General features: G+C 34.3%; 2 protein-coding genes across 2 annotated transcripts; one reads left to right on the forward strand and one right to left on the reverse strand.

Annotated features, from left to right (window-relative positions):
• The first annotated feature begins 348 nt into the window (after positions 1-348).
• On the forward strand, positions 349-14,752 carry LOC132563403 (tumor susceptibility gene 101 protein-like). Its single transcript, XM_060228166.1, has 11 exons — positions 349-601; positions 4,180-4,264; positions 5,357-5,422; positions 6,058-6,221; positions 6,532-6,673; positions 7,308-7,571; positions 8,475-8,605; positions 9,162-9,254; positions 10,132-10,265; positions 11,615-11,717; positions 11,921-14,752. The coding sequence occupies exons 1-11, from the start codon at positions 557-559 to the stop codon at positions 12,008-12,010; spliced, it is 1,317 nt and encodes a 438-aa protein (XP_060084149.1). The 5' UTR covers positions 349-556; the 3' UTR covers positions 12,011-14,752.
• A 3,400-nt stretch (positions 14,753-18,152) lies between these two features.
• On the reverse strand, positions 18,153-19,238 carry LOC132563400 (uncharacterized). The gene has a single exon (XM_060228162.1). It carries the CDS (start codon positions 19,236-19,238, stop codon positions 18,153-18,155), a length of 1,086 nt encoding a protein of 361 aa, XP_060084145.1.
• Positions 19,239-19,850: the final 612 nt, after the last annotated feature.

A 19,850-nucleotide genomic window follows, 5' to 3' on the forward strand; every position in this document is an offset into this window, starting at 1 on the left:
TACATTATAAAAAATGTATATATTTGTATAATTGTGCACTTTCACGTGTTAAATGATATATTGTGATTGAAATATCATTAGCTTTGTTTTGCCTCTTTCTTAAATAAATTTACTCATAAATATCAGAAGTCTGCACACACCACGACAGTAATGCTGTCATTGCATTGGCATTTTTCAGCTTTTTCACGTGTTGTTCTGTACGACGGGGTTTCCCCAATATAACGTCATAATCTATTTTAAGAAATGACAGGACTTCCTATAAAATCGCAGTCATCAAAGTGCTTCTGCTAAAGATTGCGAAGCGTGGTCCTGTTAGAGCGTCTAGCGTACGCCGATCAACAGAATAGTCACAAATGTCTGACATATCTTCCTTTATAGAAATGTGAATTTATCAATGTCGTTGTGTATTATGATTTAGGAATGCAGTTTTTCAGATGGGAACGATAACCTGTTAGTTCACATAAGGCAATTGTCTATAGTTTTCGCTAATCTTTTTATCTGGAATTACACATTATTTTTGGCACTTTAATATCAGGTTCTACGAAAGATAAGTACAATGTCAACAAACTACGAATCCTACCTGAAAACATCTTTATCAAAGGTGAGTTTATATCTCAATATTACGAAAATGTTTGTTCGTGGGTATATTGGCGTTACTATCTTATTACATTTGGAAACTGAAATATGATTATAAGAAATGAACACAACCGATGTATGAGCCAGTGCAGGCCAGCAAGAATTTGAATAGCTTCACTGATGAAGTAAAAAGAAAACTGCACTAAGACGAAGACACAGGTGAATTCCAAATCTGCTGATGATTTCTTTGGCAACTAACCATTCTCATTCCAGCTTTCATGGTTACTCACTGACTGTGAAACACTTCATTTTCGTCTTTTTTCCCCAATACAAAATACAAAACAGGTCGGGGACAACCACAAATTTCCATAAAATGTACTTAGGCAAACTGACCTATCATATTCATTAGCCAATTGTGGTACCGGTTTGTTACTAAAAATAGATGAAATAATTTGAACAGTAACTTGTAACTAATAATATATCATTGAAATTCACATCAATTCATGTCAAGGTTAATAGTTTGTTTCTATAAATAATCTGAAATAGGCACTGCCTAAAAGTGAGCGCAGGTTAGCGAAAAGGATGCACATTTTGAACAGCCTGATCCATGTCTGCACTGAGTGTGTTTTTTAAAATTTGTTGTGTATTTTTAACAAAACATCAGCACATACAAATGTACCAATATATCAGCAGCAGCAGCAACATGTCTTCTTCTTCTTCTAGAAAACAGTGTATTACCGTGATCAGGCAGTGATTTGGTGGCACAGTTGTAACACACTTGTCTTTCACCTAGCCATTTGGGGTTCGATTTCCCGAAGGGATACAGATTTCCTCCCAAAGTTAGAACCTTCTCATGCTTACAACAAGTGTGATTTTTATAAGTTGAAATAAGAAAGTTTCCATATGAATCATACAAGGCAGACAAAAAAGAACAAAACAAAAGACAACAAGATAATGCAAAACATGGCATTTTCCCTTTGCCCAGCTGTTTAAAAGAAAGGCACACAATCATATATATATATATATATGTTAATATTACTACAAGTTCATTTTTTATTTGTTATTTCTAATTGTTCCATACAAAGTATTGAAATTGAGAACTTCTGCTAGAGTACTAGCTTGATGCCTGTACAAAGCTTTGAGCGAATGGTTTAAGAGAACTGATCTGAAAAAAAACTGAACTTTGTGATTTGGCCTATCTGTTTCCATGGTAACATAAAAAGTATTTAAATGGAGAACTTTCCCATAGCAAAAGATACTACTAGCTTAATAAGTGTAAAAAGTTTTGAACAATTACCTTGTCAGAGTATTGGCTCAGAAAAACTGAAATTTGTGATGGTTATCGGTTTCAATGGTAGCAATAAATGTATTAGTAAAGTCTTTGACAACATATCTAGGCTATAAAAATTGATAAAAAGATCTTCAAAATAAATGCACAAGAGTTTCCCTTTTAGAGTTACAGATATTGCAGAGAGGACTATCTGTTGTCTTTGCTTTAAAAAAGAAAGGATTTTGTAGTTAAAATATGGTGAAAGACAATGTATTATAGTTTTAGTCAGATTTATAAAGGCAGTGCTTAGATGTTTAACAAGTTTTCATTATTAAAATCAGAATGAGAGTTTTTGTTCTGTTAATTAACAAATCATAAAATACTTTAGAACCTTCAGTTTTTTAAGCAAAAAGAGGGTAAAGTTATAAACTCTGTTGAGACTATTGTGTTATACATTGTAATTCAGAAAATCAATATAAATGTAAATGTTTAAATAAAATTCTAATCAAAGTCACAATATATTACATAAGCTACATTTTTCTGGTACCCCTCACCCCCCACCACCATCAAAATAAACAACCAAAAAAACAGAAAAGAACCTCACCAGTAATAGTTATCCTATCATTGTGCCTTATAAGTGTTTGTTGGAAAATTTCTAAACATTCAAATACTTGATCATAATTGATTTCAAACAGTTATCAAAAAGACATCCATATCTTGCAGAATTAATATAGTTAAGAAACGGAACAGGTTTTTCCCCAAATCGGGACCTTTCGACTGCTTCCGCGTAAGAGATGATGTCTAACGGAAAGTGACGAAAGTTCCCGAAGGTTAACCTGGAAATCAGGTACATCGGAGAACAAACGTGCTCTGATATTGAATGGTCAAAATTGTAACTTTTCAACGAGATGTTTGTGATATGTTTTTCAAACCATTAAAGTATATGTTTGTTAAATACATTTGAATTATTTAAGACTTTTAGTATGATTTCACTTCCACATGGAAGCTTAAAAAGACATTTTGTCGGTCGAAATCATTTTAATCCATTCAACGGATCAGCAGTTTTCATTGCGTGCTGCAGTAAGTGTATTGTGGATAATGAAGTTCCAGTCACACTTCCGTTTAAAGTTGATCATATTGGCAAGATGAATTATCACACACACACAATCAGGGTTTTCCATAAGAGCCGGTTGCCGGCCAATTTGACCGGCTACTTTGATCATTTGGCCGCCTACACCAATCCAGTTCCGTAATAATGTTCCGTACACGACTACACGTACACGGCAGGCCAGCCTCCTACTTTCACTACACAGCCCACTACTAGCAAAATTATGGAAAACCCTGCACAATTCCATAAAGAGCTTGCTATCATACTGGAAGTGCTTGCTACCTACAGAAACCAGGTGTTATGGTCACAGCTATGTTGATCTATTGTAACACTAGCCATATGAAGTACTTTATCTATCGGCTGTATTTTGTTTTTTTCAGTTGTATTATGTTTTATGACAAAGTAAATGAGACTTATGCAAAAAAAAAATGTGAAAAAGCTAAATTATGTGATATCAGTTTGTGTATTATCTCAAATATGTGGTTTTCCTTGACCTGCAGAAGCTGGTTTGTACCAGTCACTGCAATTTTTCTCATTCTGAATTGATGTTCCTTTTAAACATGGACAGTTAGTGAGAAAAGTTGATGCCCACTAAAGACATCAACACCCAAGGTAGCGTTAAATGATTTTAAGTTATATACATTTTTAAAAAAAGGACTAATGCCCATATTCAGACATTGTGGATGTCTAGATAGCATGCTTAACAACATGAAAATTAAAGGTTAAAAGAAAGCTATAGATAAAAAAAGGTGGAATTACCATACAATAATATTGCATGCATACCATGTACACAGTAGTTATATATGTTAATTTATTCCACAAGCATGTAAGGTTTACATATTTAAAAGATAGAAAAAATAATTCACTTCAGGTCCAAAATAAAACAATAAAGAAGCTGTAAACTATATATGATAACAAAATGCGTACATCACAGGCTTTGTGCTTGGTATTTTTATAAATTGGATTCAATTTCTTTGCTTCAAAAGGCTATAGAGGCAGATAAGGTTATACAAAAACTCAATGCTATTTATCTTGTTACTCTAAGGTAGGATATATTATGCATTTGATGCAATGTAATTTTTAAAAGTAAAAAGATATTTAACATACCAGTAAGTTGCTTTGGTATTATTGAAAGTATTGAATCAAAATTTTAACAGAATTATGTCAAGATTTTTCTAATTATAATTTTGCGAAGATGTATAATTCTTAATTCTTTTAATTTCAGTATAAATATGCAGACATCGCCAAAAGAGATGTACTTAATGTATTTCAACAATTCAAAGACCTTCGACCTGCGTACGATTCATACAGTAAGCTCTCGCCTACCATTACCATATGTTGTGTACATGTATACTGTATATAGTTACACGTTGTAATGTTCGCAGGGGTTTTAATTCTCAACAATTAAAGATAACATTAAAAATGAAATACCCAGTAATTATTTATACAGTAAAGAAAACAAATTTGGAAAATGTACATGTTTTAATTCATTCTTGTATTGAAAACAATCTAAAGATGTGCTTAGAATCTAATACCTGTGATTTTTTCCAACCTAGCTGGGACATCTGCAAAATATTAGCCCCACAATATTGAACACCTTTGGGTATGCAGTTTATATTTGCATTCCCAGAGAATATGTTTTAGGGTTGTTGGAGTGGTCTCCAGACTCATCAGATTCTTGAAATCCAATGGTCAAATATTCATTCCTGTTAACAGATGATCAGATAAATACATAGTATCGATTTTGATCATATTTTGCTCTTTGACTTTAAACAAGATTGTTTTATTTAAATCTAGGTAGATTGTTATCTATTATGTAGATATGTAGTTGTGATATTTAGAATATACATACATTGTGTACTTTGTTGAAAAAAAACACAGCTATCTTACCCTATGTCTGACTGGCAAATGATATACTAGCACCACCATGATTTTTGATAATTTGTCAAAACAACTGTTATTTCATGAATTTTAATTCCTGGATTCAGAAAATTGTAAAGGTTTTGTTATTAGGAATGGAACCCATAGCTGACCCTGAATCCTGCATAAAAAATATTCTGCAATATGATGTAATGTAATAGATATACTGAGTGGTCCAATGAATTATAGTTAATGGTCAGATGATGTATTGTGGGGAGACATAAATCCAAGTTGGTTTACTAATATCTTAGAGTTTCACAGATTTCTTAAAATGTCCTGAAAAAGACTTCCTGTTTTGCAAAAGATTGAAATGTCACATATTTTGCAACAGTTTTAATACACAAGTTTATTTTGTGCCCCTAGTTGAAGTAATTTAAGATTCAAAAATAAATTAATGTTATCAATATTATATTTTATGACCAACAATCAATTGTATGGATTCATTTCATATTTTGTTTATGTATTTTCTTCTCCTTTTTTAGTTTTCAATGATGGGTCTAAAAAGGAATTGTTGAATTTGGATGGAACTATTCCTGTATCTTACAGAAGTAAGTAAAAGGGTGATCTAGGGGGGATCCATTTATTTAAAAATTGTGTATAAATGAAACTGTGTAACTAATTAATTAATTAATTAACTCGTTCTGTAGAGCACTCAATCAGCTTCAGGTGTGAGATGTGTAATGAGATTCCAACAACTTGTGTTTCTACAGAAGTAGAGATTACAGATTGTCCTGTGATATCATGGTTTTGTCCTAAGACCCAGACTGATCAGCTCAACATGATAGGCCTCCTGTATGTTGTTCAGTGTGGTGACCTCTACCCTGTCAAACCTGGGACCTCTGGCATAGGAGCTAAATTCTCCTTATCCATGCAGGCTTTAATCTCCCTGGGAGTCATGCGACAAATTAGTCATTCTTTTCGAAGCTGTCCCATTAAAAATTGGGAAATTAAACATACTATATATCAGGAATGATAATTTGGAATGTAATTGTATCACTGTCCATATGGTGTATTGATACATATATGATTATATACATATGGTAAAAATGTAAGCGTTAATATGTACTTTTTGTAATAATGTATGTTTTTTAATTTTATATATGCATTTTTACTCTATATATATATCATATAACTGTATGTTATTAAATATGTAACATACAACACAAATATTAACTGTTTACAGGTGTCACATACAACATCCCTGTATGTATTTGGATCTTGGACACACATCCCTACAATCCTCCCATGGTCTTCGTCAAGCCCACAAGCAGTATGCAGATCAAGCAGGGAAGAAACGTAGATGCCAATGGAAAAGTGGATCTACCCTACCTCCGGGACTGGAGATATGTAAGGCTTTAGGCACAGACCAAATTAACACTTCTTAATCGTTACTTTTATTGTAAGTTTCAGATCAATATGAAGTAACATTGTGATTATTAAGTAGCATGATCTGTTGGTGTCTTAAGTATTTGGGAACATTTGCAGTATTTATGCAACAAAAAGTTTGTGTTTAGGTAGAAGTCCACTCATATGTATTGCTGGTCAAAGAAATTATAAACAAATCCGTTACGATTGTCTTGTAGTGAAGTCAATTTTGATTGGATTTTTACATGTTGATATAATTATCAATTTAATTTGTCAATCTTCTTTTGTTTAGCCACAGTCAGACCTGCTCGGGTTGATACAGATACTTGTGATTGTGTTCAGCGATGATCCGCCTGTATTTTCACGGGTACAGACTCAAAGGACCCAACCGTATCCTCAGACACAGCAATCTAATCTGCCATACCCTTCACAAGGTATACCACAGAATGTGTGGACATAACAGTTGATATTCCATTTGTATAATAGTTTGTCTAAAAATTATCTGAAACTTTAATATAAAAAAAGAAAAGTTTTATTGAAATAGAAAAATAAATCTGAAGTGATGTAAGCCCAAAGTTCTTAGTTAAAATCACTTGTATGATAAATAACTAGTTTCTATTTATAGATTCTAGTTACAGTTAACATGATATTGCTGTAATGAGGAGCTTAACACCATTATTTTACACAAACTATGAGAAGTGCTCAAGTTACTATTTACATATAATGGAAATACTTTGGTTCAAAAGAAAAATCCATCTTTTCATAGCATGAAAAACAAAAAGTTTGAGCGTCTCTGATAATGTAAGGGAGATAACTCAACAAAATTTGTTGTCAGTGAGTGTAATTTTCTGTTATCTGAGGATAGCTATAGAAATTATGTTTAAATGTTGTGAAATGATTAAATCATCGGTTCAATTCAGTTCTCTTTGTAGTTATCAGTGATTATTTAATTATTGCATTTTGTATTAAATGTACTAGCTCTCTACATGATTTTTAACATTTCAGTCCATTTGAGAATTGCCCTTTTCCTTTATCAGCTATAAAATTAAACATTGTTTATAATTCTAGGGGGCTTCCAGATGCCAACCCCTGGGGGAACTGGCTCGAACCCTCCAGCATATACACCCTATCCTTCTGGTGGATATAACCAGTCAGGGAGTGGGTCCAACTTCAATTATGGTGGCAATTTCCAACAGCAACCCCAAGGATTTCAGGGCTATCCACAGAACACTGGAGGGTATCCCCAAAGTGGTCAACAACAGTATCCCTCTCAGACTCCATACCCAAGCTATCCTTCTCAGTCACAATACTCCACATCTACAGCCAGCACAGGTAATAGTGGTCAGTGTATCCCTCTCAGACTCCATACCCAAGCCATCCTTCCTCAGTCACAATATCCCACATCTACAGCCAGCACAGGTAATAGTGGTCAGTGTATCCCTCTCAGACTCCGTACCCAAGCCATCCTTCCTCAGTCACAGTACTCCACATCTACAGCCAGCACAGGTAATAGTGGTCAGTGTATCCCTCTCAGACTCAATACCCAAGCTATCTTTCTCAGTCACGATATCCCACATCTACAGCCAGCACAGGTAATAGTGGTCAGTGTATCCCTCTCAGACTCCGTACCCAAGCTATCTTCCTCAGTCACAGTATCCCACATCTACAGCCAGCACAGGTAATAGTGGTCAGTGTATCCCTCTCAGACTCCGTACCCAAGCCATCCTTCCTCAGTCACAGTATCCCACATCTACAGCCAGCACAGGTAATAGTGGTCAGTGTATCCCTCTCAGACTCTGTACCCAAGCCATCTTCCTCAGTCACAGTATCCCACATCTACAGCCAGCACAGGTAATACTAATCTTTGTAGTAAGATACAGAAAAAATATAGAAATTTAATGTATATTGCATATAAGACTAAGTCCAAACACCTGTGAATTTTCATGTTGTATTTCGACTTCTATGATACTATGTCAGACATTTTTGACCTTGAAGCTATGTATGTCCTTGAATAAGACATCTATAATTTTGTTCTACATGTCTGCAACTTTTATACATAATTTGTCAGATGTCATTGGTGTTCATTGTAGTACCTGAAATCTGATTTCTATGATCCTCAGTCTAAGTAATCTTTTGTCTGATATATTTGACTCTTACCACTGGAATCTCCCCTGACCTTGAGTTTGTATTTTTACGACATTCTCCTCATAAGCCTGTAATTGATTGTAACAACAGTGACCAGTTCTGGCCAAGGAGGGCCTGGTAGTACCAACACAGTAACTGAAGAACACTTAAGGATGTCGCTACTGTCAGCTGTCGAGGATAAAATGAAACGGAGACTGAGGGAAATATTTGAACAAGCACAGGTATGTAATCATGGCAACTAGTGTACTTATTCAAGATATACATCATTCTTGTTTAAATGGCATTCAGCAGGGCCATTATAGCTTAGTTTGTTGAAGTGTTGAACTCAATGAATTCAACTGAAGATCTGAGTTGCATAAATTTCTGCTTCTTATCAACAGCGGTTTTTGTTTCTCAGGAAGTTGGGAAAAGGAAAACTCTGTGACATCATGGTTGTATCCTTGGGCAAGGCCCAAATAGTTGTTGGTTGCATACAATGGGCCTCCTGTATGGTGTTCAGTGAAGTAGCCACCGCTTACAATGAAACTCTGCCACAAAAAGGACTCTGGCTGTTCATTTGGTGATAAGCCCAGCAAACAAATGTCTGAAATCAATAACCAGTTAGGAAAACACTTGTTTTTTTAAAGTGACATGTGTTTTTGACATTTATTTGAAATTACTCAATATAAAATATTTATCAGATTAATTGAATTATGGTTAAAATCAATCGTCCTTATTAAATTCTCTTCTTGTTCTAAGAGATTCACTTCTGTTTCTATGTTTGAACTCCTTATGCAGGCTGAAATGAATGTTCTGCACAAAACACAGACAGATCTTCTTCAAGGACGAGAAAAATTAGACAAGATGATGAAAGATCTTGACACAGAAAAGGTATGCTTAATTATTTTTATTTTTTCATTGGTTTAAGGAAATCCTCTCACAGCTTTGATAAATAAAAGTTTGTGTTGGATCTTTGAAGGGTATTTTGGGATAAAAAAATTTTGATAAAAAGTCACTCAGTATTGTATTTGCTTTAATACTGTTTTAAAATGATTTAAATGTTTTGAATTTTACTTCAGACTGTTTTTAGAGCAAAGAGATACAATGGTTGCTGATTTTTTAATATGTTTCCCTCCTCATCTAATGGATGAAATCTTTATTTCTTTTTATATCTGATCTAACTATGGAAAACCTTGGAAAAAGTCTCTGAAGACTTCACAAATCTAAGTTTAAGATAAGATAAGTTAATTATAGTGCAGGACTTTATCAAAGTCCTTTATACCAGACTCCTACATAACAAATCATAAATAAGTTTTCAACACATCTATCAGGTCTTGTACTTTAATGTCAATATTTGATTGTTGCTTTGTAATTAAAGAAAAGTTCTCAGTTTTTCCAGTCATTATCAAGCCTATTTTTATATAAATATATATTACAGCTGAAACAACATTTTCTGGCAAACTTTTCCAAATTGAGTTCTGATTGAAAAATAGTTTTTCCTGAGAATATTTATGGGTTGTTTTGGGAATATTTTTTTTTCATATGACCTAGGAGTTTCCCAGCAGTCAAATTAATTGAAAATGAAATGATGTTGATGTTGATGTTGTTTCACTAAAATGAATATAAAAAAAATATGACAAGAAAAAACAATAATTTTAATTACTGTTTTTTGTAATAATTTTTAGAATGATATTCAAATACTGAAGAAGTAAGAGGGTTGAGTTTTATTTGATTTATTTCAAATTCCTGATAATCATTGATGTTGCAGGTATATATTGAGAACAACATCCAGATGTTAAAGGAGAAGGATCGGGAGGTAAAGGACGCTCTAGAGAAGATGAGTAAAGAAGATTCACTGGACATTGATGATGCCGTGGTCACCACAATGCCTCTCTATAAACAGTCAGTATTTTCTTCACTTTCTATTGATATTGTTAATGAAGAGATGATACCATTTGTGATATATTCATATCATATACTTTAGTGTAGGGCTATAGAAGTAAAATGTCTACTTAATTCCATGGATGATGCCTCTGAACAAAATCTGGAGTCCTGGGTGAGATAGATGTTTTACTGGAGTTCTGGGTGAGATAGATGTTTTACTGGAGTCCTGGGTGAGATAGATGTTTTACTGGAGTCCTGGGTGAGATAGATGTTTTACTGGAGTCCTGGGTGAGATAGATGTTTTTCTGGAGTCCTGGGTGAGATAGATGTTTTTCTGGAGTCCTGGGTGAGATAGATGTTTTACTGGAGTCCTGGGTGAGATAGAAGTTTTACTGGAGTCCTGGGTGAGATAGAAGTTTTACTGGAGTCCTGGGTGAGATAGATGTTTTTCTGGAGTCCTGGGTGAGATAGATGTTTTTCTGGAGTCCTGGGTGAGATAGATGTTTTACTGGAGTCCTGAGTGAGATAGAAGTTTTACTGGAGTCCTGGGTGAGATAGAAGTTTTACTGGAGTCCTGGGTGAGATAGAAGTTTTACTGGAGTTCTGGGTGAGATAGATGTTTTACTGGAGTCCTAGGTGAGATAGATACTTTACTGGAGTCCTGGGTGAGATAGATGTTTCACTGAGTCCTTGGTGAGATAGATGTTTTACTGGAGTCCTGGGTGAGATAGAAGTTTTACTGGAGTCCTGGGTGAGATAGAAGTTTTACTGGAGTCCTGGGTGAGATAGATGTTTTACTGGAGTACTGGGTGAGATAGATGTTTTACTGGAGTCCCGGGTGAGATAGATGTTTTACTGGAGTCCTGGGTGAGATAGAAGTTTTACTGGAGTTCTGGGTGAGATAGATGTTTTACTGGAGTCCTAGGTGAGATAGATGCTTTACTGGAGTCCTGGGTGAGATAGATGTTTCACTGAGTCCTTGGTGAGATAGATGTTTTACTGGAGTACTGGGTGAGATAGATGTTTCACTGGAGTCCTGGGTGAGATAGAAGTATTACTGGATTTCTGGGTGAGGTAGATGTTTTACTGGAGTCCTAGGTGAGATAGATGTTTTACTGGAGTCCTGGGTGAGATAGATGTTTTACTGGAATTCTGTTATCTGTATTTGTGTTGCTATGTCATTTATTAGCGAGGATAACTTCAAATCAGCTTAAATTTCTCACACAAACTTGTAATGAACCAAATCAAGAGCAGATAACTCTCTATGAAGAAAATGAGGAACAGCCCTATGCTTTTAAGTTGAGAAGCTGTTAGTATGTAACCAGGGCAAACTTTCTATATATTACCCTTTCTATCTGTGTCTTCAGATTAGTGAACTCCTTCGCAGAGGAACAAGCTATTGAGGATGCTTTGTTTTACCTGGGAGATGCTCTACGGAAAGATGTCATCGATATAGATGTGTTCCTCAAGGTAAGGACTTGCATATACATTTTTTACTTTAATTTTTGTATTTTAATATTGGTTATTGTTTCATGAAATACCAAAAGTTTGAAAATCTTTTAAACATTTCAAGAACTGAGAATACTCTTTAAGGAATTTCCATGAGCTTTCTGTTAACTCTATGGTATGGGTTTGAATTTAAGTAACTCTGTTTAATATTTTTATGTTCACAGCAAGTACGGGAGCTTTCCAGAAGACAGTTCATGTTGCGAGCATTAATTACAAAATGTCGCAGCAAAGCAGGATTACCTCCCTTGGCCTGAAATGCTTGTATATGAACTTTGTTGAAACTTTTCCAACAACAAGGATTTACAGTGTCATCGTCAAAGCATTGTGAATCGCAGTGATCATGGTGAATAGATTTACTGATTTGTAACTGTTAGAAAAAAAAATTTACATTGTGGAAAATATTTTGGTATTTTTTTTCATGAAACTTTTGCCACTATTGCCCAACTGTCATTAAGACAAGAATAAGCAATGGGCGTCAGTTTGATGTTGAAGCAGAAATATTTGTTTCATGAATTAATGGGCGAATTTAAAGCAGAGCAAAAATAAATGATTTTCTTCAAGGGCTAGAGAACTTCTTGGCAAACGTTCCCTTGTATATATGCTAACAGTACATATTCATTTGAAAGTCTGAGTTTATTTGAAATATGTTTATTTTAAATTTGTTTTAAATTTCCTTTAAAATAATTAAATATCATCTTATTTACAAATATATATTTAGGACATTTGGTATAGTTGATATAAATAATGGTGATTTAGGATAAATTGAAAAATGTGAAGATGGCTCCTTTTCTGATCAGAAAGCAGAAGTGAAAGAGAGATATGATTGGTGGGACAAAGATGATGAAGAAACAGTCAGTGTCAACCAAGGCTGAAAAGTTTTTACGTTTTTTCTTAAATGACAGAAACTTTCACCATTTTTCTAATGAAGGATATAACATTTTCGATGAGATGGCAAGAATATTTCTTGTCGATATTCATTTTTCTGACAACATATATCTAGCATCATGGTAATTGATTATTCATATGATATAGAGAAGAAGATGTGCAAATAGATTCTCAAGGAATTGAACGGGGGTTTACTTGAATTTCTTTCTTTTCTGCTTTCGGATTTTATTTTTCGGATACTTGAAATTTTAAAAAAGTGTTATTTATTACAGACTATTGGTATGCATGGTAAAAGTGTTATATATGTGTTCATAATTTCTTCGTTTTTCTTTCATTTCGATGCCACAAGCTTATCTCAAAAGTTTGATTTAAAACATGACATACAATGAAAATAAATATTCCTTCTACAATTGTGATTTTTTTTTGACATGTTTGACTCGTAATAACAGCACTTTGTATTCTTACTCAATTTGTAAACCTCGTCCAACAACCATAATTGTTTATTAACATATTTAAAACAGTCTACAGACTCTGACAAATGTAAATGTTTGTTTTTGTCACTTACTTTACATTTCCATCCTAAACTCTGGTAATAAGCACTCTCACATCTCTATGATTGTTAAATAGAAATAATAACAGATGCTATTTCAGTGTCCTGGTATAAGCCCACCCCTAACTTTGAATTGGAGATAATATGTCGGCTCCCTGGGGTCCTGTAATAAGACCACATCCTGAATTTTACTCAAAGGCTATGTGTTTTCCATCATGGTTACTGCAGGATAAAAATGGTAATGTTCATTTCATGCCCTGAAGACATCCAGCTTGATCACTACCAAGATGAAGTTTTGCATTGTGAGATCCAATGTAAGAGAATTTAGTTTCTGGGATTGACCAAACTCATCCTATGATGATAGTCAAATATTTTTTTGTCATTTCAGTATTCCTGCATCTTTCTTCTTTCTCAAGTGTTTTTGTTTGATAAAAAATTTTCTATTCATTATTTTTATTCCCCTGTAGAAAATGTGTAATAAATATTTGTTACCTGTGTGTTGACCACCATTGCAATATATGTTAATATGAAGGGGAGGATGAAGTCGAACGCTTTCATTATCAATAAAGAAAATACTTTTTACATCCTTTTTTTTAACAAGCTCTAATCCAGAAATGCTCTGTTTCAGCTTTATTTGCAAATTCAACTGTTTAGCTATCATGATGAAGAGCTTCATTTGAAACCCAGGATAATAGCATAACATTACAGTTGAAATTACCCTTCATTAATGAAAAATTGTTTCACCAATATTCTGAATCAATGGTGTTGAGTTATTATTATGACAATAGTATGATAGTGGTCTGTGATATGGTAGAGGTGTAGTAATGTGGGAAGTGTGTTGTTTCGGAATGTCGACGGAGCTTAAATTCGGGAGGAAGCACATGTAGGGCGCTTTTGCATAAACAGTTGAAACAATTGGACTTGTTGAACCTACAAGAAAAACGTCAGGTACAGATCAGGACCGAGGCTGAACTCTGATATATTATGCACATGCAGTTTGAGATGTACTTGTCTTGAAACTAATTTGCTGAATATCATTAGTATTCAGGATTTCAGCATAAAAAGTAGGACCGGTGCACTCACATAATTCTGGGAACATTGTGCTAAAATGCATTAGTGAAATGGATGGTATCTTATTTTGTCATTTTGTGTACCTTAACATATATCAGATTCAACATTCGGTACAAGTGTGTTCGTGTTTAGTGGAATATTTCCAGACCACCTGAACTGTTTCAACCGGGTTACACAAATGCAGCCATAGTGATTTTTAACACAAACTTTACTAATCTATGAAAGTAGAAATTATTGTAAAGAAAACAATTATGATTCTTTATCTAATGATTACACAGAATTGCTTATGAAGATGAAATGATGTAAGAGATATTGGATCTTTAATTAAATTTTGATTTATTTATAATCAAGTTTTATTTGATTAAAAACAAGGAAAAAATGCTATACAACATTGTACAAATTACTATTTGTAAATAATTCTTTTCACAAATGATTTTGATGATTATATCCAATTCAATTTTTCTGATATTTTCATTTTTTTTTTTTATTTTGTTTGTCAAAATTATTTTTTGTGGTTGGTTTTGACTTTTTTTTATACCAATCTGGAATACTCCAGACCAATAAAAAAAAGAAATTGATAGAACATCAGAATGATTTAGTGTTTGAGTTTGTGTGATGACCTTTTAGTGGCCACATGAGAATTTGAAAAGGAATTGTCCTAGCTCAGTTAATGATATACAGTAAATATGCAAAGTAGAGCTGTACGGTTTAAAACATCTTTTCCTCAATGGGGGAAATTTGTCTCGGAACGGAATATACATGGATATCATTTGCAGTGTGTTGTAATCTTAGATTAAAGGAATTTGAAAAAATTTATTAGAAGTTTTGAATTTTTTAATCAGATTAAATTTTTGATCAGTTCTGTCAAGAAGTGATTGGTGTGTGTTATGGTCAACTGCTTAAAAAAGTGATGTTATTGTTTTTCCTAAATTTTGTTACATTTTGTTACTCAATGGATTTCAATCTGTAAATTTTTTGTTGTATATTTCTGTAAAGTTCATGCACCGTATGATTCACTAATTTGACAGCTTTGACTTAAAATGCAAATAAAATGAAAAACAAAGAAATATTTTTTGGGTTTATGTGAAGTTTTGATATTTAAATAATTTGTGTAAGATGAAACTGATTTTGAAATATAAGATGTGTTTTTTACAGAAAGATTAGATTCATTAAGTGCTTTTGCCAAGTTCTTGATATTTGGAAAAATAAAATGGTTCTTCGCCAAACCAATTAAATAAGTTGAAATAAATCTTAAGGTGTATTTTCTATGAAACTCATTCCTCTACAATATCACATTTTTGTAGAAGAAACAATAGTGATGTTGTCAATTACATTTAGTTCTCAACTAATTCTTAATTTTTGTCAATCATGGAAAATTATTTTTTCATATTGATTGCAAGTGGAATGCTTATGTATGATATTGTATTATTCAGCTTATAAAATATCATCAAAAGGAAATGGATTTTTGGAGTTTATTTTTAAAGACTGCGACCATCCAAATGGTAGGCTTCTAAAAGGATATTGGACAGTTGCACTATCTGTCATTCTTCGGTTGATCAATACATCCATCTTTCTGTCTTTCCTCACTTTATCTGGGTTGTTATCTCCTGTACTGCTTGTCACTGGAACTTCCAAATAAAGGGTTCATTTAAATGAGGAAGTATGCCATGTACCATAATAAGGTCTCTGCGACCTAAATTTTGACTTGCATCAAAGAAAAAAGTTTGGAAAATCCTGTGCTACTAGTGACTGGAATTTGGTACTTGCAGAATGGGTCAACCAAAGTGAGGCAACATGTCATGAACAAATGGTAGATAGACCTACACCATCACCTCCATATTCAGCACACTTGTCACCGAAACTCATACCTCGGGTTTTTATTTATCTATTTGAGGGTTGTCTTGTGTAAGATTCAAATCTACTTGACTTTTTAAAAAAAAATCGACCTAAACTAGGAATTTGTGCATCCTCGATACTCCAGGTGTTATGTTCATTTTTGTTCTCTGAACCCCTTAAACTTGTCATGGCAAAATTGAATGTTCAAACGTTAAGTTGAGTTTCGCTCCTTTGTAATCTTCAGAAGGAACGTATCAGCCTGTGATTGGTCAGTTTTTATTCTGCAGGAACCAATCAAATTAGTTTGTACTTTGAATTTTGCCATGACACGTTCTAAAGGTGCAGAGATCGAAAGTGATTGTAACCCCTGGAGTATCGAGAATTTGTGATACTATCGATAGAAAATATTGATACTGCCTCGTTGAATCAGTGATATCAATGATTTGTTTGAGCAGTAAAACCGAATACAATTAAGTGATGAAATACTGTGGAATACGTGTTGTCACCTGATTTGATTTCATATTGGCATAAATCTACCTTCTTCATTCAGTGTATAGACTTACTTCCCTTGACGTACAATTCCTCATGAGTTCGGAGACTGTTGTAAATTCGTCGGATTGTCTTGTTTGGATATAAACATCGCCATCGCGACTCGAGGTTTTTTTATTCAACGTTCGTTCCCAGATTATACATTTTTCCCCAAATAGATGTAACTCTAGACAAATCCTGCTCGGAGTGTGTCCAATATGGAGTAAAGATGTAGAAGATAAATTATCTGTTGAGAATTAAAATAACCAAATGTGTTACGATGTGTAACGATAAGCACACTTGGGATTTGACATGAATACCCAACCCACGGACAGGACACTACATATGTATTGTATAGTCGCCATATGATACATATCTTTACTCCGTGGTCCGTGTAGCCATAATCACGAATGGTTTCATACTCCCGTCCTCGCCCCACACGTGAGGTGTACATGGAGAACTGACTTTCCAGAATCCTGTTACATTTTCGTCACAGTGTCGAGACTTATAAAAGGCAAACACATTTTCGTAATAACATTGATATTTGTATAGTTTTATCAAATGTATTTCGTGGTTCAAACACGGAAATGACCTTACCAAGGGGACACAGAAACCGTGTTAACCTTGATCAGTTTCCCCATAACAAATGAATTAGCAGTTTTGATCCTTGAACGCAACCTTGACCTTTTTTCACGTGACTTTGACCTCTTCGTGTGAACTTGACCTCTTCACGTGACCTTATTTAAAGTATACCTTTGATTCAGAAGAAGTTCCGAGCACACAGCAGCTCTTTGCGTTTTGGAAAAGTTTACAATAATTCCAACCTAGTTCCTGTCCAAAGCATTTGGCAATATCCCCGAGTATATATAATAACACCTAAAATATTCAAAGAAACCAGTTCAAATGATAAAACAACGGAACATCCGATGATGAACAAACTTTATTGTGAGGCCGATAAAACATATCGCTGTCTCGTGTAGGATTTTGATTACAAGTACTGTAGTATCAAATATTTTCATGAGGTTTAATTTTCGTGTACATATGAATCTATGAATCGAGAAAACCCACGAAAATAAATTCTCCGCGAAAATGAATGATATTACAGTATAAATAGCCTAGATAAAAAATACATTACCGGTGTTATCAAGATATTTTGTACTGTATAGAAAAATATTAAAGTGTTTATTTCCTCTTGATAAATACCAAATTAAGGATACGGTTAAAAAGTATATCTAGATAAGTATATTTTTTAAATGATGCAATAATTGTTCTCCCGAACAGAATCACGAAGGTCTTTATCTCAGTAGAAGTCGGAATATGAAGGACGAGGATAAATTTTAAAATATATGCAATAGCAGTGATATTTTGTTCAGTTCTTGACAAATATCAATTTCATTAATTGACTAAATTGTCTTTTTTAATTTACATAAGTACCGGTTGTAAAAGACATTAGTTTTCGGAATTCGTTCGGTTAGAGGATTAATTTGTACGTAGCTACTTAAGATGCAGCATTAAGTCAACCCTCCTCACGTAACCACTAATTCGTCAGGTGCTTCAACAATAGGTTTTGAGGGAATAAGAAACCTGTCCACTTTTTCTCTCAATCGTTCATATTTGTGCAATTCAAACGCAACTCTTTTGCGCATGACCAGTTCATCCTCGCCTATAAACATTTTAGTGTCCGGACTTTCGGACCGACGGACACCAAGGACACTTAGACTGGACATACTTCTTGTCATCCGTGGCAGATTGGCCATACTCTGTGTTCTTTTCAGACCGGGAAGTACTGCAGAATGTCTATCATTGGGCGGAAGTGCACTTTCGCGACTTCCGGTCTCGGCGTCGTTAACCTTGTGTTGCTCTTTTGTCGGTAACTCGTATGCTGAATGCCGTCTCATAGGCCTATCAAGGGGAGGCAGTGGCCCTCGACGTCTTTTTTCCATTTTTCTCTTTAGTAAAACACACGCACCATCTGTATATTGATCTAAATCATGTTCTTTATCGTATATTTCTTTAAACATTTTTGCCAAAGAAACAGTTGGTCGTGTAAATTCTAGCTTCTTGTTAATTGCCATGTTATGTCGGAGTGTTTTCACAGTTCGTGCTAATTTTGTGATTCTATGAAGGTCAGGCTCGTAGTCTTGGATAGAAATAATCTTTGATTGTGTTTTTGTGTGGTCCGTTCTGTATCTCGTGCCAGATTTCGGTTTGTTTTTATCGTCCTTTGCCGACAGTGTCAAAAGGATAGTTGGAATAACTTCGGACATCCTCTTATACTCTCCAAGGAGGTACGCGTTCGGTCCGTCCTCGTCCTGAGGTGATCGAGGGTCAGAGGTCACCGAAAGTCGTGTCTGTTTCCTTGATGGCAGAGGAGGGCGTGACGTCATGTTTTCTTGCCTTGCAAGGGCATTGTCAATAGGGATTTGCTTTTTTTTGGAATCTCGGAGTTCATCCCGAACTTTGATCCGTTCCCGATCTAGCTCGATTTCCCGAAGTCTAGACCGGAGGTGTATCCTTGCCAACCGATCCTCCAGGGATTGATCTTCCTTATGGTTTATAAATAACATCTTTTCTAGATACTTTGGGGGTCGCATTTTCTTTTGCGCGGGCATTGTTTCACACGACACTTAACTGGATAAAATTAATCTTGTTTGTAAAAGAATTTGCAAAATGTGTCACAAACTGCAAAAAGTATAATCACTTCCATTCACAAAACGTCATCTGTTGATGTTCAATACTTCCAGTTCTTTCCTAAAATAGCACATGATCTGAATCCCAAACAAACAGGAAGTACATGTCACGTGGAAGGCAATTTGACCTGAAGAAAAAGACAGAAACCATTTAAACTAAAATAGTAGACTTCATCGATTTGATGGGAATGTACCTTTTTATCAAACTTAATAATACAATGTCGTTGGATTAATGCCAATCAATGGTTTGGGATAATAGTTTGTGTTAGTGTATAGATTGGACTTTGTGTATATCTTTTCAATGTTCTATGGTTTAAAAACATAAAGAAATTCAATATTTTTATTAACTTACACTTTTTTTTTAATTAATAACGATATTTTGATATAAACATTGGATGATAAAATATCACAGAATCGAATACGGGTGTCGTCGATGAAGCAGAAGACGTTAACTGTTCTGAAACACGTGGTCCTATTTCCGTAATATTTCTTTGTTCATATTTGCCATAGTTATAATTAAATTTGTGCTTGAAT

Source organism: Ylistrum balloti, unplaced genomic scaffold (assembly GCF_031769215.1).
Source record: "Ylistrum balloti isolate Yb309-2 unplaced genomic scaffold, AGI_CSIRO_Ybal_v1 Utg371710, whole genome shotgun sequence".
NCBI classification, from domain to species: Eukaryota; Metazoa; Mollusca; class Bivalvia; order Pectinida; family Pectinidae; genus Ylistrum; species Ylistrum balloti.

Excerpts from the sequence above, each read along its gene's own strand:
- LOC132563400 (XM_060228162.1), bottom strand. The coding sequence starts at position 19,238 with ATGCCCGCGCAAAAGAAAATGCGACCCCCAAAGTATCTAGAAAAGATG.
- LOC132563403 (XM_060228166.1), top strand. The coding sequence starts at position 557 with ATGTCAACAAACTACGAATCCTACCTGAAAACATCTTTATCAAAG. Across the intron at positions 6,674-7,307 it reads TCTGCCATACCCTTCACAAG|GGGGCTTCCAGATGCCAACC; the intron begins GTATACCACAGA and ends TTATAATTCTAG. Across the intron at positions 9,255-10,131 it reads AAGATCTTGACACAGAAAAG|GTATATATTGAGAACAACAT; the intron begins GTATGCTTAATT and ends TTGATGTTGCAG.